Here is a 24,067-nt window from a genome sequence, read left to right on the forward strand (position 1 = left end):
TTCCTTCACACAATGTCAACTGGAAATGTCACTTTGCAACCCAGTTCCAAAACCATTCCAGCAGAAAACCTGATATTGAAGCCTGCCCTGAACAGTTCCATCCACGATCCCAACTGATCCACAACCTCAACCTCAAAATCATCCCTTACATGGCTTCCAAGAATTTCTCACATCCAGCATTGCTTCACAACCCTGTTTCAGGTCCCTACAACATGATCCTAACCTGTTCTCTGCAGAACTGCATGCTCTTTGTTCCATAAAAGCTGAGGATTCAATCATTATCCTCCCAGTGGGCAAGGTACCTACCACTCATATTAACAGTGTGTAGTATATCAGTGAAGATCTATGCCAGCTGTCCGGCATCTCTACATACAGCATCTGCCATCAAGATACCATCCTTGTGATTGAGACTAATGTGCAGTTCCTCCTTGAATCTTCGGGCCCGTCAAAAGGACTAACACCTTAGTCCATAGAACTCCGTACCCTACCAAACTCATGCACCCTCACCTTCTTCTACCTTTTTTCCTAAGATGCACAAACCCAATCATTCTATTTGTCCCAAGTTGCTGGGTACAAGGCACCCTCTGAATGTATATCTGCCTTACTTCATCAACACCTGCCATCCATAGTAAAGAAGAGACTTCCCTCCCATATGAAAGACACCAGCCATTTCCTATATCATCTGAAATCGGTGCCCATTTACTCTCACCACACACCTTGCTTGTCGCCATTGGTACCACCTCCCTCTATATCAACATCCCCCATGTACATAATCTGTCTGCTGCTGACCAGTTCCTCAGTCAGTGTCCTCTTGTTTCCAAACCAATGATATCCTTCCTGCTCACCTTAGTTGACCTTACGCTTACCAACTGCTATTTTACCTGTGAGGGGCAGGTCTACAGACAGATCAGGGGTACAGTCATGGGAACCAGGGTGACTCCTTCCTATGCCAACCTTTTCATGGGTGACTTGGAGGGGGCCTTTCCTGAGACCTATAAGCCTTCAGTCTCTGGTTTAGTTCATGATAGGTGACCTGCTAAAATTCCTGGAATCTCCTAATACATTCTCACAATTAAATTTCACATGGTCCTCTTCAGACTCCCATGCTACTTTCTTTATATTGATCTGATGCTACACACGTCTGTTCATATTAAATCTACTAACAAACAACAGTACTTATATTTTGACAATTGCCATCCTTTCCATATCAAACATTTCTTCCCATACAGCCTTGGCATTTGAGGCAAACATATTTGTTCAGATACAGACTCTTTACAGCAGTAGACCACCATTCTCACCTCAGTCTTCACTGGATGTAATTACTCTGCCAGCCTATTTAAAAAGCAGATTTCCCAGGCCATCATATCCAATCCTGGTGTTGCTGACCCCTCCAAAAAACAGCTTAGGGGTGCATCAATTGTCACTAAATATTATCCTGGTCTTGAATGTATTAACCAGTTACTTTGACAAGGCTAAGACTTTCAAAAATCATTCTCTGAAATGAAGTCCTTTCTGTCAGATTTTACCCACCACACATAGGACCAGCTATTTGTCACCCTTCCAATGTTCACAGTGTCCTCCTCAGACCCTTTGCTCTTTCTGCACTCATCTCCCTACCCTACGGCTCGTACCCCAGTGACCGTCCCCACTGCAAAACTTGCTATAAGCACCCTCCTACCACTGCCTGCACCAGCCCTGTAACTGGCAAAACATGCTCTCAAAGGGAGAGCCACCAGTGAAACGACACTTACCATATACCAACTCTTGTGTAAACACTGTTCAGCCTTTTACATCAGCATGACTATCACCAGGTTATCATTTAGGATGAATGGACAGAGGGTGTATACTGGCAACACACGCATTCTGTTGCAGGGCATACTCTAAAAAATGACAGTTGTGACCTCAAGTGTCATCTGGATTCTTCCCCATAGACACCAGTTTCTCAGAAGTCCGCAAGTGGGAACTGGCGCTACAACACGTCCTTGGGTCTCCCTGCCCACCTGGTCTTAATGTATGTTAATTTCTTCACTCTCAGCATTTATATTCCTGTCTTCACTACCTTTTAGTTTTCTACATCTTTCATTTTCTGACCTGTCTATTTTTAGCCATCCTTCTCACGCCTCAAAAATTCACTTAGCTTTCTGCTCATATTAACCTGTCCATGATGTTTTAGCAGTAATCTCTTTCTTTCATATTACAGTATCTTCCACCTTTAAGCTCTCAGCTTTTCAAATCTCATACAGATCAGTCCTCAACAGTCAGTCTTTCCTTCTCATCCCATTTGATAGGTGCCTCCTGACCTGGAATTGTGGGTGACTTTTCCTAACTCTATCCCTTTTCTTAAACCTCCCAGTCCTTTTTAGTCACCTGTCTTTCTTCCTCTTCAACCCTTCCACCAGAAGAAAGAGCCACTTTGTACAAAAACTTGCAAATTGTAATACCTTTCATATGTGTTTTCTCCTGCCACCACTTGCTAGCAATTTTTTTTATCCATCCAATTGCAGAAGATATTGTATGTTACATGCAACACTTAGTCCATATATCATCAATGTAAATTGCTGGGTAGCAATTAGTTTAAGAAATAATTCCAGTACATGTCTTTGCACGTAAAACAATGCCAAAAACCATTTAAAAGTTCAGGCATCAGAAATGGCGTTATAGCCAAGGAAACATTGTTGGGATTACTAGCATTTAAAAGGAGGTCAGTAAAAATACTAAGATGTTGCATATTGCAGAGTTGTGTTTTCCAGCTGTAGACTATAGATTTTTTGTGGATAAATAGCATAGCAAATACATGAGTGAGAAATTAGTAGCTCCATTCACTGAAGAATTTGTGACATGATGAAAGGAGCAGCAGAACAGTAAGGATACAGAGGTGGGTCATGAATTAAAATTTTTTATTGTTGCCCTCTTTAATGGCTAATAATTGGTGTTCATGTTCTGTTTATAGTTCCCTCTTCATTCTTTGATTGTTAGTAGAAGTGTCTCAGGAGCCTTATATATGGCTGAAGATATAATCTGCCTCCTCAAAACTTTCAGCTTGGGAGGTTAAATGAGTCTGTAGCAGATTGCACAGCAGCACTGTCATTGGATCCTAATTACTTAAAGGCTCTGCTACGAAGAGCGAAGAACTATATGGAACTAGGTGAATATGAAGATGCAGTACGTGATTATGAAAATGTTTGCAAAATGGATAAAAGCAGAGGTTGGTACATAAATTTTATTAAAATTTTGTAGATATGTTGTTATAAGTAAAGAGTATATTTGTACATTTTGCTTTATCTTCAGAGAACAGAAGACTATTACAAGAAGCCAAATTAGCTCTTAAAAAATCCAAACGTAAAGACTACTACAAAATACTGGGCATTGACAAGAACGCATCCACAGATGAAATAAAGAAAGCTTATCGCAAAAGAGCTTTGGTTCATCATCCAGGTTAGTAGTAAGCCTTTAGATACATATGAAAGAGCTAAAGACTGCTTCCTGAAGTATTATTGTTATTAATAACTATTGTGTTGTAGTTTATGCTTTAGTCACCGCATTAAGGTTTAAAGCTGGGAGACAAAATACACAATTGTGTACAGTGTACAGCCTCCTAATCGATAGTAACTCAAGTACTAGCCAATGAATAATTTCCGAAAAAGCTGTATCTCTCTCCTTGCATTAGGAAATAAGAATCTAACCTGTTTTCACTAAGCTGCAGTGAACAACTAATTGCCAATGTCATCAGAAAAGACAAATTCATCATGTACTCTCAATGTGATTCAGTGCAGTTCATCGCATGGTGTTAGTGAGGTGGCAGTTACCAGTCTGAACTAACCTGGAGGCAAAAACTTTAGGACATTTCTGTGTTAAGTGATCACGTTTGTACATCAACACATAATATACTTTGTTCCACTGCAATTGCATGATAGAGGGTACTTCTTTCTAATATTAGTGGCTTTGTATTTACTCCATATTTGTATTAATTATGCAGAAATATTGAGTACTGGGGAAAATTCTATATTTTGGAACACACATTCTGATCTTTCCATATTTGGATTATAATGATTCTTGTGCAAGATAAATCATTGAGCAGTAGAATTGTTGGACAGTGCTTCTCAAATATTTGTTCTCAGAATTTGTGCAACAGGACCTCATGAGAACATAACCTTTCTGTCGAAAACTCTGAGCATCTCTGTAACTTTTCCATATGGGCTACACTGGCCTGCTACAGTCCCTACAGCACAGGGCTACTTGCAATATCACAAATTTCTGAATGAGAGCAGTGGTTAAACATTGATGTGATAGTGCATTCGTGCGTGAATACATTTTAAATTGTGGTATTAAATATTCCAATTTTGAGTTCATTGTTCAGTACTTTATAAAACACGACACATAGCTGTCTGTATGTTCTTTACTACCACTACCAGTTGTGATTATATATTATATGTGTACCATGTCATGTCACATCAGTATGGGAATTTTATTAATACAGCCCATCATAACTGCTGAATATCAAAAGAACAAATTGGTAACTGCTCTCAGAAAGTACCCAGAGTATGGGTACTACTTTCTTTTCATACTCAACAGTTCTGATATGCTTGTATTAACATTACCATATTGATATGAGATGATATATAAATACTATGTGAAGCTTCATATTCTGTTGATGGTTAACTGAAACTGGTAGTGATGATGATAAACTACTGACCTGTAACTTAGAACTTCATTGTGTCTGCATTTAAAATAGGGATGGAGGGAATAAGGCGGGGCTTAATGTTATCATACCTATTCAATGCTTCGTTTTAGTAGAGCAGTGCAGGCAGAGCTCACAGTTCATTGCATCATACCCAGTGTTGATCAGGATCCTTTGGTTTGGAGATGAGTGCAGGATCTCAATTAAAGGCTCCATCAATTCTGTGACAGTGTTTACTGCAAATTTCAGGACCTGCATTTTGGGGTTAAGAATTGTGGGACTTATCAAGATAAATCAGAATTGGACAACATACAGGAAGCAGCTACTCTAGTAGCAGTGTGGTTGTTGAGTGCACTTGGGGTTTCTTGGGCTAGTGATGATAGTTTGAGGTCCTCTGAACACTTGCAAGTTCATATGCAGAGAGCAAAATCAGACCAGTTCAAAGTAAAGATGTGTGGCTGTCAAAATTTTAAGAGTAAACTGTCAATGTATTTGTAACAAAGTTTCTCAATTAGCTGCCTCCATAGAAATTGTTGCACTCAAATTATTCTTGGAACTGAGAGCTGGCTGAAACCAGAAGCAGAAAGTTTTTTGAAATATTTAGTTAGGCATGGAATGTACATCAAAAAGTCAGATTAGAGGAGACAAAATACACAATTGTGTGTGGTGTACAGCCTCCTAATTGATAGTAACTCGAGTACTAGCCAATGAATAACCTCCTAAAAAGCCATATATCTCTCCTAGCATTAGAAAATAAGAATCTAACATGTTTTCACTAAGCTGCAGTGAACAACTAATTGCCAATGTCATCAGAAAATACAAATTTGTCTTGTTCTCTTAATGTGATTCAGCGCAGTGTCAGATTGAAGAGTGTTCATTGAAATCAATAAAAGTACTGTGCCTATATATTTTGAAATTGAGTCAGACACTGAACTTACCTGGACACAAGTGAGAGGCGTAAGTGAATTCAAGTTAATTGTTGGAGAATTTTTATTGGCCACCTGATTCCACTGTGAAACTTTCAGAATCATTCAAAGTATGTCTGTGCTCTTCTAGTGCGGAAATAACCATATCTTGCAACATTGGTTCAAGACTGTAGACTCGAACATCTACAGACTCATTGCAGATAGTACAGACACAGTCTTGTTAATTAGGTTGGAACATGTTTTCCAAAAACTGTCATGAGCAACGGGTTTGACAGCCCATGCACACTGGAAATATTTTAGACGTTGTAGCTACAAACAGGCCTGACCTTATTGACAGAGTGACATAGTGATCGTGTCACTTAGTGAAGGTGGTTACTAAAGTTAACAAATCCATCAAGAAGACTGGGAGAGTATTTTTGCTAGAAGATAAGATAATCAGTTGTCAACATCCCACTAAGACAGCAAGCGCACATCATTTAGTTCCAATGTGATGAACATTTGTAAATGCTGAGGGAGGAAACACTATTACACTCTTGCTTCCAAACAAAACATCCAAATGATGACAGGCAAACATTAGTATAAATTCAAGTGTCTGTAAAAAGATCGATGTATGAAGCATGCACCTACCACTGTCATACCTTAGCAAAAGATCTTGCTGATAACCAGAGCAGAGAAAATTCTAGTCCTGTGTCAAATCTCAAAGTGGTTCTAAGACTTCTATCCAGTCATATTGTGTTGACCAGTCTGCTGTGGCAGTAGACAGCAGAAAGAAAGCTTAAGTCCTAAATTTTGCATATAAGAAATGATTCAGGCAGGAAGATCATTCTGTTGTTTGACCATCGCACGGACTCCCATACGGAGCATACAGTAATAGGTCTTTTTGGTGTAGAGAAGAAACTGAAGGAGCTGAAAACAAGTAAGCCACCAGGTCAGATGGAATCCCAATAGTGTTTTGCAGTGAGTGTCATAGGGCATTGGCCCCTTATTTAGTTGCATTTATCACAAATCTCTCATCCACAACAAAGTCCCAAGTGTCTGGAAAAAAGTACATGTGACTTCTGTGCACAGGAAGGCTAAATGAATAGGACCTCCAAGTTAACATACCAATATCTTCAACATTGGTTTATTGCAGAATTTGTCACTATATTTTGAATTTGAAAATAATAAATTTCCTTGAAATTGAAGAGTTTGTCCACAAATCAGCATCGATATACAAAGCTTTGCTCATTCAAAACTCAATAGGCACTTTTCTCTTGTGTATCTCGGATGAAGGGCAACAGGCAGATTCCATATCCCTAGATTTATGGAAAGCATTAGATACAGTGCCCCACTGCAGGCTGTTAATTAAAGTCCTATCATACAGATTAAGTTCCAAGATATGAGATTGGCTCAAAGACATCTGAAGTAATAGAATCCATCTGTTGTCCTCTGGGGTGTGTGTTCATGAGATACAAAGTATCATCAGGGGTGCCCCAGGGAAGTGTGATAGGACTGCTCTTATTCTCTATATACATAAATGATCTGATGGAGCAGGTAAGCAGCACTCTGTGGCTGATTTCTTATACAGCTATGGTGTAGGAGTAGATATCACTGTTGAACGACTGCAGGATGGTACAAAGTGACATAGACAAGATTTGTAATTTCTGTGATGAGTGGCACCTTGCAGTAAATTTAGAAAAATGTAAATTAATGTGGACCACTAGAAAAACACTCCTGTAACATTCAAATGCAGCATTAGTAGTGTGCTGCTTGACACTGTCACATCAGTTAAAAATGTGTAGGCAGAAAATGGAGTGAACACACAGGACAGCAGTAAGGAAGTGAATTAATTACTTCGAATTATTTGGAGTATTTTAGGAAATTGTACCTCACCTATAAAGCAGACCGCATAGAAAACACTAGTGCGATCAGTTATTGAGTATTTTTAGTGTGTTTAGGATCCCCACCAGGTTGGATTAAATGAAGACACCAAAGCAATTCAGAGATGTGTTGCTAGATTTGTGACTAGTAGGTTAGATCAACACACAAGTATTATGGATATATTTCATGAACTCAAATGAGACTCCTTGGAGTGAAGACATTATTTTCATGGAACATTATTGAGAAAATTTAATGAACCACCATTTGAATCTGACTGCAGAATGATTCTACTGCCACCAACATACTTCTTGCGTAAGAACCACAAAGAGAAGAGAAATTAAGGCTTATACATAAAGACAGTTGTTTTTCTCTTACTCTATTTGCAAGTGGAACAGGACAAAAAAATTTCTAGTAGTGATACAAAGTCCCCTGTACCATGCACCATACAATGGCTTGTGGAGTATGTGTGTAGATATAAATTTGACACTGTTGTTATTTCTTTAATGAATTGTTTGCAACACACAAACGTAGTATCAGTATGCATCCTTTATAAAGCCAGAACATCAGTTCGTAGAAGACTGAAAAACTGCTAGGCATTTGATTGAAAATATGTTACATTTGTGTTTACATTTGTAATTTACATTACATGAAAATGTTACTTCAGTTAATAATTCTTAACTGTGATAATTTTATCCTTGAAAATGACTGGTTAAGCTTTTTGTGATTAGCTTTTCAACTCCTTCATTCTTATTTCAAATAACATGCCATGCAGCTAGTCAGTAAATGTCGTCTATTAGCTTGATACGATCAGAGAGCATGTAGTATCTGTGTTGGTGTGTGGTTACCTTAGAACACTGGCGTGACACCTAATGGTCTAGAATCTTCCATGGACTACATAAAAGGACTAACAGCAGGAATACACACATTGTATTTTCTGTTTATATTAGCTGTGTGTGACAGCTGATAACAATTTTCACAACCACATTCACACAGGCCCAACTTCTCTTCTGAGTGTCCCTGTCTTAACGACCCAGATTTAAGATTTCTGTGGTTTCCATAAATCAGTTAAGCTAAATGCTGAAGTAGTCTGCTTTGACAAGGACACAGCCACAGATTCCTTCCTTCATTTATTCAGTCATATATTTCACTCTCTTTCTTTCCTTCTTTCAAATATGGAGGTAAAGATTAAAGTAGAAACATTTTTAAATTTGCTAAGCAATTACAGAGGGTACAAGAACTTCCATAAAACATACAGTGAAAATCATACTATACACCCAGATGCTTTTTTGTTAGGTGTAAACAACAGGTGTCGTAGACATATTAATGCGTTTGAAACAATGTAGTTTCTTATTTTTACCTATTATGAGCATACGCAGTCAGCGGTCACCATTAGCATTAGCACAGGCCAAAGCAGTAATACAATCCTTGCTTATTTTAGTACCAGGTTCTCCTAATTCCAGTTTGAAGCAGGAATTTCTCTTAAAAAAGCTTTCCAAATTAAGCCCATTGTCATCAGAATTGTAACTGCTTGTCTTCTCAATACGTCTCTTAGTTTGATTTTGAAAGAATCAGCAGTTTTTCTCCTTGTATTTGAAGCTCAAAAATGTAGTCTTGATTTAATGCATTTTAACCAGATTATCCTTGCTTTAAAATTCAACAGCCCATCAAGACTTTCTTTAAATTGAATTGGATTTTCACATAGATAGGGATCAGAGATCGGTTTGCCTTGTGATCTTTTTTGTATAAACCGGTAGTAAACAGCCTCCAGATTCATGTTTGCGACAAGCTTCTTAGTCTTGAGACTTGTCGATCCTTTAGTAGAATCAACTTTAGGCATAAAATATGTGATGCTTGTCTTTAGTTTTTATATCCGCAATTGCCAACTTACCAATGTTTTAAACATTAGATAACTTGGTTGGAGATTCACCTTCTTCTAACTGTTACTAATTTTGTATTTATCTCTCTTAGAAAGGACAACACATTAATGTGTAGGTATTTTGTATCAAAAGTATACTTTAGATGGCAAAGTTGCCATAAATTATCATAACAGAGATCAAACAGTTATTATTGTCGGCAGCTCATCATGGTATGACAAGACCATTACGGACAGTGAGGCACATATGAGTGAGAATAATGACAGTTTGGTTTAGCGGTCATTCAGTTGATAGACGTTTGGATAACACACTTTCCAGAGTGAAATTTTCACTCTGCAGTGGCATGTGCAGTGATATGAAACTTCCTGGCATATTAAAACTGCTTGCCAGACCAAGACTTGAACTCCTGCATTCATTCTTTCCATTATGTCACTGACCTTTGTTTTACATCTGATATCTAATGCTTCCTACTATGAGTTGCTTTATGCTTCTCACTTTTGAGCCAAAATGTGAAACAGTAAAGTAAAATGTTGCAGAGTTAAATTAACCTCACATTTGGATCTCTGGATGGGAATGGCACAAAATTGTAGGTCCATCAAATGAAACAGTTAAATATTGAAACAAAATTTTCAATAGGAATGTTGCAGCATGCCCAACAGTCATAAATTGATCTACTAATCATAGTAACCAGCTGTGACTTTAAATAAAAATGTATAATTCTTAACAGTATTTGAATGCTTTTGAATATTCAGTTATATAAGCCTGTTTGTGTTTGAAGTGGGATGTTTCTCACAAATGGCCAGTAATAGGTGTATAATTTTGGAAAGAAAGTCATTTTCTCATTGTAAAACATTAGTGATAAAATTACAACTTTTTTCATTTGACACAGTCACAAAATGATTCAGAATATTAACTGTTGGACTACACTGCCCATGTAGGCTGTATGTACAGCGTATGTCAGAACTGTCTGTCATCATTACCAAGTGAAGTGGTACAGTTTGTTAGCTAGGATGGTTCCTTTGAAAAGGGCAGGGCCGATTTCCTTCCACATCGTTTCATAATCTAGGTTTAAACTCTGCCTCTAATGACCACGACACTGGATGGGATGTTAAACTCTCCTCCTCCTCCTCCTCCTCCTCCTCCTCCTCCTCCTCTTTCTTCTTCTTCTTCTTCTTCTTCCCTTTTTAAACAGTGTTTTGTTGTTGTCAAATGAAAATAGTATTAGGTGAAAAGTCTGAGGCAGATAGAACCTCAAGTTTTTGGCCATGTTATGATGCCTTTTTGGTAATGGAAGTGAAACTGTACAGAATTTTGTCAACCTTATTCCTCCTTTATAGCACATTACTTGCTTATTATTACTAAATTGTTTAGTGTGAGGTAAGTATGACATCTGTATTACTATTTTCAAGAGGTCATGCAGACTGCATAAGTAGTGGTATATTATCCATTCATAAAAAAATATTGCATTAGTTGTGTTGCTGCTAACCATTTAACAAACTGCCCACACTTTTGGCTATTACATATTCTTGAAATTTTTCTGTTTCTTAAACTGTTTCAAGTATTTGTTGTTATATGGAACATTTTAGCAAGATCAGTTTTAAAGTATATGTTGTGTAACACTATTACTTTCATTTAGCTGTATGCTAAAAGTCACACATAACTTAGCTCAGACCAAGTGGTGATAAATACAGCTGACAATAGTATATATTAGAATCGGGGTTATCATTTTGAGAGTTTCTCATCTATTGTTTACTAATATTTTTGATGATATTAACATAGAATCATTAGTGGTGTTCTTTGTAGTCCGTATGTTTCTTGACTTCAATCATTTTTGCTACTTGGTGCAACAGAATGGTGTTGAAATATTTTTTTATTTCCTCATGTGTGCTGCACCAGATCGTCATGCAAGTGCTTCAAGTGATGAGAAAAAAGAACAAGAAAAGAAATTCAAGGAAGTTGGAGAAGCATATGGAATACTCTCAGACCCAAAAAAGAGAGCAAGATATGACAATGGCCAAGATTTAGAAGACCTTGAAGGAATGGGGAGTAAGTAAAAGTAGCATGTGGACAGTGAAGACAATTGTTTTACTATTATGATTGCAAAACATGAAGATACTTTATTGCTGCTGAAGTGCTGAATTGTTGTGAAATGATATGATCAAAGTAAAAATTGACAGTGCTGTTTACAGTAAAAATTGCATGCCTTATCATGTATATAGGTAGGCACAAAATTTGTTGTTCCTCTTTCTCTCTCTCTCTGTGTGTGTGTGTGTATTAAAAACAAAGATTCCAAGACTTACCAAGTGGGAAAGTGCCGGTAGACAGGCACAATAAAATAACACACAAACACACACACAAAATTTTCAGGAAAGAGAGAAGGAGAGGGAAAGACGAAAGGATATGGGTTTTAAGGGAGAGGATAAGGAGTCATTCCAATCCCAGGAGCGGAAAGAATTACCTTAGGGGGGAAAAAAAGGATAGGTATATACTCGCGTGCGCGACACAATCTGGAACCACAACACCCTAATTCAGTAGTTAACCTTTCCTCCAAACCTCTCTCCCAATCCGAAACCTCTGTCCTATCCAAAGGCCTCACCTTCAGCTCCACTCCCAGATTCAACCAAACTGCCCTAGTCAAAGATTTACTGTCCTACACTCGTAGTCTGTGCTGGAAATATCACTTTGCCACGAAGAAAAATAATCCTAATTCCCACTCCTAATGATCCAACTCCCCAAGACACTATCCAAATTGAACCCTGCCTGGAACAGTTCCGTCCTCCATCACAGCGGGACCCACGTCCTCTTCCTCAAAATCACCCTCTCCAAACCTTCCAGGAATTTCTCACTTCCAGCCTTGCCTCTCAATCTTTCTTGAAAAACCTTAAACCTACTCCCAACATGACCACAGCTGAAGCACAGGCTATCAGTGATCTGAAAGCTGACCGATCCATCATCATTCTTCCGGCTGACAAGGGTTCCACGACCGTGGTACTTGATCGTCGGGAGTATGTGGCTGAGGGACTGCGACAGCTTTCAGACAACTCTACATACAAAGTTTGCCAAGGTAATCCCATTCCTGATGTCCAGGCGTAGCTTCAAGGAATCCTCAGAACCGTTCACCTGACTTCATCAAACTCCTGATCCCACCGACACCCCGCACTCCTACCTTCTACCTACTTGCTAAAATTCACAAACCAAAACATTCCGGCCGCCCCATTGTAGCTGGTTACCAAGCCCCCACAGAACGTATCTCTGCCTACGTAGATCAACACCTTCAATCCATTACATGCAGTCTCCCATCCTTCATCAAAGACACCAACCACCCCCGGAAACCATCCTTGCAACCATTGATGTCACTTCCCTATACACAAATATTCCGCACGTCCAGGGCCTCGCTGCAATGGAGCACTTCCTTTCACGTCGATCACCTGCCACCCTACCTAAAACCTCTTTCCTCATCACCTTAGCCAGCTTCATCCTGACCCACAACTTCTTCACTTTTGAAGGCCAGACATTCCAACAATTAAAGGGAACAGCCATGGGTACCAGGATGGCCCCCTCTTATGCCAACCTATTTATGGGTCGCTTAGAGAAAGCCTTCTTGGTTACCCAAGCCTGCCAACCCAAAGTTTGGTACAGATTTGTTGATGAAATGTTCATGATCTGGACTCACAGTGAAGAACAACTCCAGAATTTCCTCTCCAACCTCAACTCCTTCGGTTCCATCAGATTCACCTGGTCCTACTCCAAATCCCATGCCACTTTCCTTGACGTTGACCTCCATCTGTCCAATGGCCAGCTTCACACATCCGTCCACATCAAACCCACCAACAAGCAACCTCCATTATGACAGCTGCCACCCATTCGATATCAAACGGTCCCTTCCCTACAACCTAGGTCTTCGTGGCAAACGAATCTGCTCCAGTCCTGAATCTCTGAACCATTACACCAACAACCTGAAAACAGCTTTTGCATCCCGCAACTACCCTCCCTACCTGGTACAGAAGCAAATAGCCAGATCCACTTCCTCATCCCTTCAAACCCAGAACTTCTCACAGTAGAACCCCAAAAGTGCCCCACTTGTGACAGGATACTTCCCGGGACTGGATCAGACTCTGAATGTGGCTCTCCAGCAGGGATACGACTTCCTAAAATCCTGCCCCGAAATGAGATACATCCTTCATGAAATCCTCCCCACTCCACCAAGAGTGTCTTTCGCCGTCCACCTAACCTTCGTAACCTCTTGGCTCATCCCTATGAAATCCCCAAACCACCTTCCCTACCCTCTGGCTCCTACCCTTGTAACCGCCCCCGGTGTAAAACCTGTCCTATGCACGCTCCCACCACCACCTATCCAGTCCTGTAACCCGGAAGGTGTACACGATCAAAGGCAGAGCCACGTGTGAAAGCACCCACGTGATTTACCAACTCGGTGCATGGCCAGCACATCTTGGCACAGTGTTACACCGTCCGGGTTATCTGGAGACTACTCACCAACACCAACCTATCCGAACTCCGGAGATGGGAACTTGCCCTTCAATATATCCTCTCTTCTCGTTATCCACCAGGCCTCAATCTCCGCTAATTTCAAGTTGCCGCCACTCATACCTCACCTGTCATTCAACATCATCTTTGCCTCTGCACTTCCGCCTCGACTGACATCCGTGCCCAAACTCTTTGCCTTTAAATATGTCTGCTTGTGTCTGTATATGTATGGCTGGATGCGTGTGCATGTATTTTGGCGTTATCGTGGACGGGAGCACTAGCCGTACTAGGTGTTCCGCGTCCGCCAAAATGTAAGTCCTGTGGAAAAGTGCTGAATCACTGTTACGTAATGCGTTGCCTGTCTACCGGCACTTTCCCGCTTGGTAAGTCTTGGAATCTTTGTTTTTAATATATTTTTCCCATGTGGCAGTTTCAAAAAAGGCACTGGCAGGTTGATACACACAAATATACACACACAATTCAACGGTTGCTTTCTTCAGAAAGGAGGGAAGGAGAGGGAAAGACGAAAGGATGTGGGTTTTAAGGGAGAGGGTAAGGAGTGCATCGTCCAATATTAAAAGCATCCAGTGTATAAGGTACTAAGCTCAGGCTTTTTGTGCGAGGTGATGGCAGCTAGACTCTTGGTGGTACAGGTCTGTGTGGGTGGGTTTTCTGTTCACAGAATGACCCAATGACAGATCATTCTTCTGGCATACTAGCCTGTCTAGTACAGACCATCTTTCTCAATTTCCATCGTAAACTTGAAATTCTCATGTAATGAGTTCATGACAAAGGAATTTCTCCAGTTCTTGTCTGCCTTGAGGCCATACAACAAAAGTCTCATCTATACACCACCAGAAAACTATGGGCTTTAAAACAGCAGAATCCTGAAAGTCCTCCACAAAAAGATTAGTCATCACAGGGAACAAAGGGCTCCCCTTGGCGACGCCATCTATTTCTTCAAAGAATTCAGGAACTGGGTGGACACCTGAATATTAGGGGAAAGCCATCTTCCTGCCTAGACAAAATTATTGTAGTTCCTGGAACAAAATGCTCATTCACACAATCCAACACGAAAAGCAGACAAGTGTACAAGAAAACCCATGGACACACAGGTACAAAAATACGAAACACATTGTTACAATATTAAGAAAAGGATAGTGGCTACTCACCACATAACGGCGATGCTTGGTAGCAGATAGGCACAACAAAAAGATTGTCGGAAAGTAAGCTTTCGGCCAACAAGGCCATTGTCGAACATAGACTGCACATGCACATGCACACGCACACGCAAACGCAATGTGCACGCACATGACCACAGTCTCTCACACCTGGAACCAGACTGCAAGCAGCAGTGCTTGGTGGGAGAGGCAACCATGTGCGGGTGAAGAGGAGGCTGTGGTGGGAGGGGGGGGAGAGGAGGAGAGATAGCAGGGTAGGGGTGGGGGACAGTAAAGTACTGCTAGTGGTAGTGTGCACAGACCTGGTGAAGAGTAGGGCCGCTAGGTGCAGTCGGTAGGTTAGACGGAGGGTGGGGAGGGTAGCGGGAAACGAGAGAAGTAAAAAGACTGGGAGTATCGGTGGAATGAGGGGGGGGGGGGGGGGGGGGAAGGCGTTGAGATTCTGAAAGAATATGCATTGTGTGTCTTCACCCTTGAACCAGATGATGATGTCATCAATGAATCCGAACCAGGTGGAGGGTCATGTAAGTGCCCATAGCTTTTAAACATTTCGTAGTGGCTGCCATCTGGAAATGTTTGAAAATCTGCTGTGAATAGCAGCCAAATCTCCATTCTTGAGCCATTGTATAATTGTAAGTTGTTTTATAAAAAATACACTTTTGCTGTTCACCTTTCACTTTATAAAGCAATTTCAGCTTTGATTATGAGAGTATATAAGCATTCATAAACTCAGCATATTAGTAGTAATCTTGATACAAAGCAGCATTTCTCAACTAAAATCAAGAAAAAGCCCAGTACTGATCATTGTCTATTCCTGTGTGTGTACATAAAGTCCAGGAACACTTTCTATTATATATTGCACAAGAACCAAACATGTTACAGATATCGTACATATGTCATTTTGAAGAGAAACCCTGAAAGTTTTTATATACCTCCAGAGCGTAGTTTGGTAGTTTGCCAATTGCGCTAGTAGCAAACATGGCGAGTTCAGGTGCGAAGCAAGCTTTCTGTGTGTTGGAGTTCGACAAAAAGAAGTGTGCTACTCTTCTTGACAGATGTTTAGAACCAAGTACGGTAAGAAGCCACCAACAAGGAAGGCCATTTACCACTGGCACAACAAATTTGTTACGACAGGTTGCTTGTACCCGACAAAGAGATGTGGACATCAAAGTGTGAGTGAAGTGAATGTGGAATACGTACGAGAGACCTTCATAAGGAGTCCAAAGAAATCTGTACATAGTGCATCCCGTGAACTCGAAACGGCTCCATTGACGGTGTGGAAAGTCCTGTGAAAAAAGCTGTCAATGAAACCATTGAAATTGGAGCTGGTGCAGAAACTCAATGATGATGACAAACGATGACAAACTTGATATAGCAGAGCTCTGGGAGAGAATACAGAAAGAGACTGCCGCAGTTGACAATCCTGTGCTGGGGCAGGTGTGGCAAGAATTCGACTACCGTATTGACATCTGCTGGGTCACTCGTGCTTCACATATCGAATGTTTGTTAAAAAAAATCATAGTTTCTCTTCAGAATGCAATATGCATGACATCTGTACAATGTTTAGTTCTTGTACAATAAATAATTGAAAGTGTTCCCGGACTTTATGTACACCCTGTTTGTGTGTCCACTGTGAAATGTGTGGCAGAGTGTACAACATTTTAAGATTTCTTTCCGTTTCATTCATATAATGTGTCTGGGGAGAAAGACTGCTTAAATGTCATTGTGTACACTAAAGTCTAATCTCTGTCTGTGCAGCAGTTATATGTAGGGGGTTACAGTACATTTTTGCCTTGCCCACTTAGTAATGTTTCTTGAAGTTGTATCAGTATACTTTCAAGAGACAGTTGAGTCTGTATTCAAGCTATTTGCCATTTCAGGTTTCTCAGCATTTTAGTGAGTCTCTCCTGTTGCACAAACCAACTTGTGAAAATTTGTGCTGCTCCTCTCTGTATTCCTTTAATATCCCCTGTTAGCCCTATTTGATATGGGTTACACACAACTTGACCAACAGTCCACTGTAGGTCACACTATTGTTTTGTAGGTGATATCCTTTGTGGACTGAATGCACTTCCCCACTATCGTACCAGTGTACCAAAGTGAGCCACCTGTTTTAGCTGTGACTGAGTCTGTGATGAATCAGTTTCATATCCCTATAAATTGTTGCATCGAAGTATTTATGTGACTTAAGTAACTCTAGTTGTGACTCATTGATGTTGTGTTTATAGGATGCTACTTTGCTGCATTTTGTGAAGTGTGAATATTTAAATTTCTGAATATTTGAAGCAAGTTGCCAATCATTGTGTCATATTGGAATCATATTGAGCTCTGACTTGATACATCTTTGGTTTCTGAGTTATTAGTTCATCATAGATAACTGCATATTCCACAAAATGTCTGAGGTTACTATTAATGTTGTATGGCAAGTCATCTATATGTACCTGTACTATGCATTGACGTCCACAGCTGTGTTTTTTCTCTATCTGTAAAGGCTAATCTCAGGAACTACTGGATATTTTAGTTCAATTATCAGTACTAGATAGCCTGAGTCAAGAGAAAAGTTTGTATGGCTATAATTTATTGTCATTACACCAGGCAAATTGTTCAGCATTAGAAGTTGCTAGTTAATGTACAGTATTAACAGTAAGGGTTGCAACACACTTACCTGGCACATACCTGTAGTTACTACTTCTGTTGGTTATTCAGCATTCCAGAATAATATGTTGCCTCTTACATACAAAGATATCGCCACTTCAGTCACAAATTTTGTTTAATGCCCCAGATAATTGTATGTTTTGTTAATAAAGGTTTATGTGATACCAAGTCTTAAGTTTTTCATAACTCAGGAGATACTGCATTCACCTGACTGCTTTGATCCATGTCTTTCGGGATGATGTGAGAAAAGTGTACATTGGGATTCACAATACAAACATTTTTGAAATTCATGCTCTTTGTTAAGGAGATAGTTGTTCAATTCCATATACATACAGTGAAACCCCTATTTTATGTTTTAGTGTGGTCCAGACTTAAAAAATGCAAAATTGAGAAATCCAAATCATTAAAACCCTCAAAATATGAGCCAAAACATATGTAATTGGTGTATCTGACTAAAAATCCTAATCATCTCCATTACATCTTATAAAATCTATACAAGTGAAGGAAATTAAATATACAATACAATAATTTCATCAGTTTTTAAAAAATCAGATATATAACAGCAAGTAAAAATGTGTCAAAAAAACTGAAATTGGTGTCTAGGTGCAAGGTAATAGTTATTTTCTGATGGGCTATGACCACAAATTAAACATCTAAACACATGTTTGAGAGCTCTTTCCATTGTGCCCACCTAGAAAAAATCAAAAATTGATGAACATGGTGAATTAAACCAAAAAGTGTGAAGTATGATAGGCATCAGAATGTAACATGTTTGGAGAGGTGAGGTGGTTTCCTTCTGTAGTCAATGAAAGCACAGCATACTCTGGTGACCTGTAGTGTATTGCTTGTAAACTTTTCCTTGTGCATTTTTCTGAGTGGTTGGAGTGGAGCATTCTGCAGTATTGCCAACGCACACCTTAAGCTCTTCAAACTCAGCACTTGCTGTAGTGTAACCACAGCAGATTTTATGAAAGCACATGTATACACACAAGTTTTCCTTCACAGTAGGTACTTATTTATACCAATGATTGTGAAATAAAGTCAAGCCTGCTGTGATTTCACTGTTTCTCTGTCCCAACAATCTGTCACACTTATAACAATCTGTCTGCCATCACTACACATTAAACACCTTTGTGGACTGCAACAAAGACGAACAAGCCATCACACAACTACATCCTGTTAATTGTTGTGCCACACACAGCAAATGGAGTATCCTATGTTGGGTGCTACCTTAGATGCATGGTACATTCCGGATTCTGTCAACGTGCTCTGAGCAGAACTACTGTAAGTAGCATGGTAGCGAAGGGAATATGGGGTATAACTATATAAATTAAAGTGGAAGCCACACTTACCCAATTTTCTGTACACTGATCACGTCATCCATACTTTGGAACAAGGCAGCAAGTAAGCTTGCTGTTTTCTCACTATGCTAGAAGCCACTACATTAACATGATGATGATGCTATGCTACACTGCAGGTGGAAAACAGACATCTGAGATCTTGTAATCCCGCACTTTTCAGTTTATTGCACTATATAGGCCATAAATTTTTACTATTTTCGAGGTGAACATAAAATGAAAGAACCCTCAAAATTATATCTTTTAAGGTATAATTTGTGGTAATAGTGTGCTGGGAAACAGCTCAATTACTTTGTACATCATTAAAAAAAAAAATTGTCTTTTCAGTTACAAACCCTGCACTATTAGTAGTGACAAAACTCACTTGTTTCCTAATAGATTTATTATATGATTTAAAATTTTGAAATTTCTTTCTTATTTGTTTATTGGAGTTGTGATTTGGTTATGTTCAGTGACATTGAGTGTTGGTAAAATTGCCACCTAGGAGGAGAAGACTGAAATTCTTCCACCAACTGTGATATATAGCTTCTTTGTGTATTGATACTTTAGGAATTTCGAATGTTTCATAGGCTGAGGTATGTGAACTTAATATTTAGTGGGCTAAACAAAATGGCGATCTCGTTTTACGTGTTAATGTGGTGTGGTGGCTGCCCTGGCTGTTGGGAGTGTCACCAACCAATAAGAGATCACTAACTGGAAGTGGCCGACGTTTCCTTGATTCTGATCGAGCATATTCTTCAAGAATCAGTTTTTAAATTTAAAAGGTTGATGATGGATCTTGTTGCTGAATAGAGTACATTATAGACTGCATTATAAGTGGCACTAGAAAGACTGGCAGCTGGGTCCCTTTGTCATGTATTGAAATGTAAAATTGGACAACATAAAATTGAAGTTCCACTGTAATTATGTTTGGACTCAGAAAATGAGCTAAGATTCTACAACAGATGGATGTCAAAGATAAGAAATGTTAATTCTGTGGCTCACTTCTGACAAATCTTATAGATATAAATAAAATAGAAAGAAACTTCCGCATGGGAAAAATATATTAAAAACAAAGATTCCAAGACTTACCAAGCGGGAAATTGCCGGTAGACAGGCACAATAAATAAAACACACAAACACACACACAGAATTTCTAGCTTTCGCAACAGACGGTTGCTTCTTCAGGAAAGAGGGAAGGAGAGGGAAAGACGAAAGGATGTGGGTTTTAAGGGAGAGGGTAAGGAGTCATTCCAATCCCGGGAGCGGAAAGACTTATCTTGGGGGGGAAAAAAGGACAGGTGTGCACACGCGCGCGCACACACACACACACACACACACACACACACACACACACACACGCGCGCGCGCAGACATTTGTAAAGGCAAAGAGATAATCTTATAGATAGTTTGACCTGAGTTTGGTCCATTTACTGGGAAAAGATTTTTGTTTGAGGAATGTAAATACATTATGCTTTAAATAAAGCGTGCTTCAACGCATTCTACATAGAACCTGGTAAGGGTAACATTACAACTCTGGAACTTTGTCCAGTTTGTTGTTTCTCAACACAGACTTCGATATCAGATAGCCTTGCATTAGTGCAAGAATTAATCTGAGACAGTGTTTCTTAATTTTCCTTTGTAAAGGAACATTTGAAATGTGAATTCTGTCTTTCAGTTGTACTTTGCTACCATCAGGTTCAGTTGCTGTGTCACTCATGAGTGTCTGGGCTAGAACTTTGGTGCCACTAACAGCCTTTACGAATGACCAGAATTTCTTTGGGTTTTATGAGAGAGCTTCTGATAAGGTTTTACTTTCTCTTTTAAGGCACCACTCGCCACGTGTTTGACATGTAAACACTTTTCCTTTAGCAGATGTATCTGTTCCCCTATGGTGGTGTAGTTAATGTGTCTTTCGAACTGTCATTATAAGGTGGAAACACAATGTTGATTTGTAATCAGGTTATTAATTTTAGTTGATAATGGCCATCTTCTGACCTACAGAAATATAATCACACAGAGGTAGCCTAACTTACAAACACACTCCTAACTATACAAATCTAAAGCAGAAAATACTGTAAAACAACTGTACAACATAAACATACCCGAGTAGAAACCTGTCGCATTACAAACATTACATGTGATGGTGCAGTCAATGTCATTAGCCATTTAACAAATAAAATTTTTATGTATAGAGCACCATTGAAGTGTACATACTGTACTGTTTTACTTCCATGGAGTGGCAAAACGTGTGTCCATTCAAGCCCACTAGATGTCACCCCTGTGCACCAGTCTACATGATTTCAAAGAAATACATTCTTTATACTCAGGTACATAAAAATTTGGCCCACATTTTATAAAAGGAAATGTAGAAGATAAAACAGAAATTCTTGTGCTTACACATAACATAGATAATGGGAAAAGCTGCTTTATTAAAACAAATGCCTGTGTTACAAGGTTACTTATTGTCTTAACAAAATTGAAACAATTTAATTATAGCTCACTAGTGAAAACATTATCAAATGTAGAAAATGTGCTCACACAGCACACCCACCAGAGGATAGCTCACCATAAACCACAGGCACAACAGTAAAATGGAACAAAAATGTTATTGGGCACCACAGCACCATTGCCATGCATCATCCATACAACCACCATAAATATCAATGTGCTAAAATAGGTGTTAGACAGTCTAGAAAGATAGTGTCACATACATGCCACATCAGGAATCCCAAGCCACTGTACAGCATAACTGTTTGCTATTTCAAATTTTTGGCTCATAAATAAAACAATGGATGGATAAAATGGCTCAGAGAAAAGTAATGGAACAATGTAAAGAGTCTTGTGAACATGCACAGTTTTTGTTGTCAAATAAGTTAAACAATTTTGTATTCCGTGCACAGTATCTCTGTACAAGGAAATCTTATTAAAATGCACATGGAGAAAAAAGGAGGGAATAAGGGAGTAACTCTACAGTTTGATAAATGAAAATCAGGAAAATACATGGAACGTACGTATTGTACTCCCCCCCCCAGTCCATTCAAAAAAATGGGAGTCTCTGAAATTGATTTGCCAAAACTATAAAATAATAAAATATCATTCGACATAAGAACCTCATCATACACATATGGCCATTGAATTGGCATGCAGCAGCCTATTAACTGACACTCATTTGTATAATCCAATCCTCCTAAATACCTTGGTAGCACATTTACTATGAAAAGGTTTTGACAATCATTTTTAATAATTCTAGTTACACTTCGTGATTTTATCATGTTTGGCAAATATCTAAATGGTTTGCACGATTGAAGGTGAAGTATAGGTCTGCAATCAAAATTAAACTTACCTCCATTATCAGACTTAGTCTCCATGGTTTGAACCTCAAATTGAAACATCCTGAAAAGCATTTTAAAAATGGTAGCCACTTAAAAATATAGGTACTGAAAATAAACTTGTTTTGTTGCTTTTAAATGTAAATAAATAACAAAACACGGCAAAAAAAATTTTTTCCCCCCACTAGATGTCTCATATCCACTACAGTAAATCCAAAATAGCATTCACTTGTACTGAACAGTTTTTTAAACAATCTTGTGACACTAGATGTCTCATATCCACTACAGTAAATCCAAAATAGCATTCACTTGTACTGAACAGTTTTTTAAACAATCTTGTGAACCAGATTAATGAACAAAATCAAACAATGAAAAACCCAGGATAGAATGCAACAATATTATGAAAAGAATAGTTGCTACTCACCATGTAGCAAAGATGCTGAATCACAGATAGGGACACCAAAAAAACTGTCAGAAACTAAGTATTCTGCCAACAAGGCTTTTGTCTGACATAGCCCCCCCCCCCCTCAACCCCCTACACACACACACACACACACACACACACACACACGCGATCTTTGGATCTTCTCTATCACCTCCGTCAACCCGATCTGGTACGGATCCCACACTGATGAGCAATACTCAAGTATAGGTTGAACGAGTGTTTTGTAAGCCACCTCCTTTGTTGATGGACTACATTTTCTGAGGACTCTCCCAATGAATCTCAATCTGGTACCCGCCTTACCAGCAATTAATTTTATATGATCATTCCACTTCAAATCGTTCCGCATGAATACTCCCAGATATTTTACAGAAGTAACTGCTACCAGTGTTTGTTCTGCTATCATATAATCATACAATAAAGGATCCTTCTTTCTATGTATTCGCAATACATTACATTTGTCTATGTTAAGGGTCAGTTGCCACTCCGTGCACCAAGTGCCTATCCGATGCAGATCTTCCCGCATTTCGCTACAATTTTCTAATGCTGCAACTTCTCTGTACACTATAGCATCATCCGCGAAAAACTGCATGGAACTTCCGACACTATCTACTAGGTCATTTATATATATTGTGAAAAGCAATGTTCCCATTAACACTCCCCTGTGGCACGCCAGAGGTTACTTTGTCTGTAGATATCTCTCCATTGATGACATGCTGTGTTCTGTTTGCTAAAAACTCTTCAATCCAGCCACACAGCTGGTCTGATATTCCGTAGGCTCTTACTTTATTAGGCGACAGTGTGGAACTGTATCGAACGCCTTCCGGAAGTCAAGGAAAATAGCATCTACCTGGGAGACTGGATCTAATATTTTCTGGGTCTCATGAACAAATAGAGCAAGTTGGGTCTCACACGATCGCTGTTTCCGGAATCCATGTTGATTCCTACGGAGTAGATTCTGGGTTTCCGAAAACGACATGATACTCGAGCAAAAAAACATGTTCTAAAATTCTACAACAGACATATCTAGTCTACTAAAATTTTAAAAAGTATTTGTCCAACCCGTCTAGACTACAGGTGTACCGTTTATGGTTCAGCCTCTTAATACTTAAAGATGCACCATGTGATCATGAGATTGGTAAGACGGATTTACAAAATGAGCTCTACCCTAGCATCTGTGTCGAGGGACTGAAGGAAAAGGACTACAGAGGTTTGGGAAAAGTAGGCAGTGTTTGGAAAAGTCCCCAGGTCTTGGGAGACTTATCCAACAGGATGAGAAGGAAATACTGATTGTTAG

The 24,067-nt window shown here is 39.3% G+C and overlaps 1 protein-coding gene across 1 annotated transcript in view; it reads left to right on the forward strand.

Annotated features, from left to right (window-relative positions):
• LOC126268123 (dnaJ homolog subfamily C member 7) overlaps positions 1–24,067 on the forward strand; it is an 89,120-nt gene that overhangs the window by 59,696 nt on the left and 5,357 nt on the right. The window contains exons 8-10 of the mRNA XM_049973650.1: positions 3,040–3,205; positions 3,289–3,435; positions 11,235–11,384. Of these exons, the coding sequence (XP_049829607.1) occupies positions 3,040–3,205; positions 3,289–3,435; positions 11,235–11,384 (463 nt within the window). The remainder of the gene's footprint in view (positions 1–3,039; positions 3,206–3,288; positions 3,436–11,234; positions 11,385–24,067) is intronic.

Source organism: Schistocerca gregaria, chromosome 4 (genome assembly GCF_023897955.1).
Source record: "Schistocerca gregaria isolate iqSchGreg1 chromosome 4, iqSchGreg1.2, whole genome shotgun sequence".
Classification (NCBI taxonomy): Eukaryota; Metazoa; Arthropoda; class Insecta; order Orthoptera; family Acrididae; genus Schistocerca; species Schistocerca gregaria.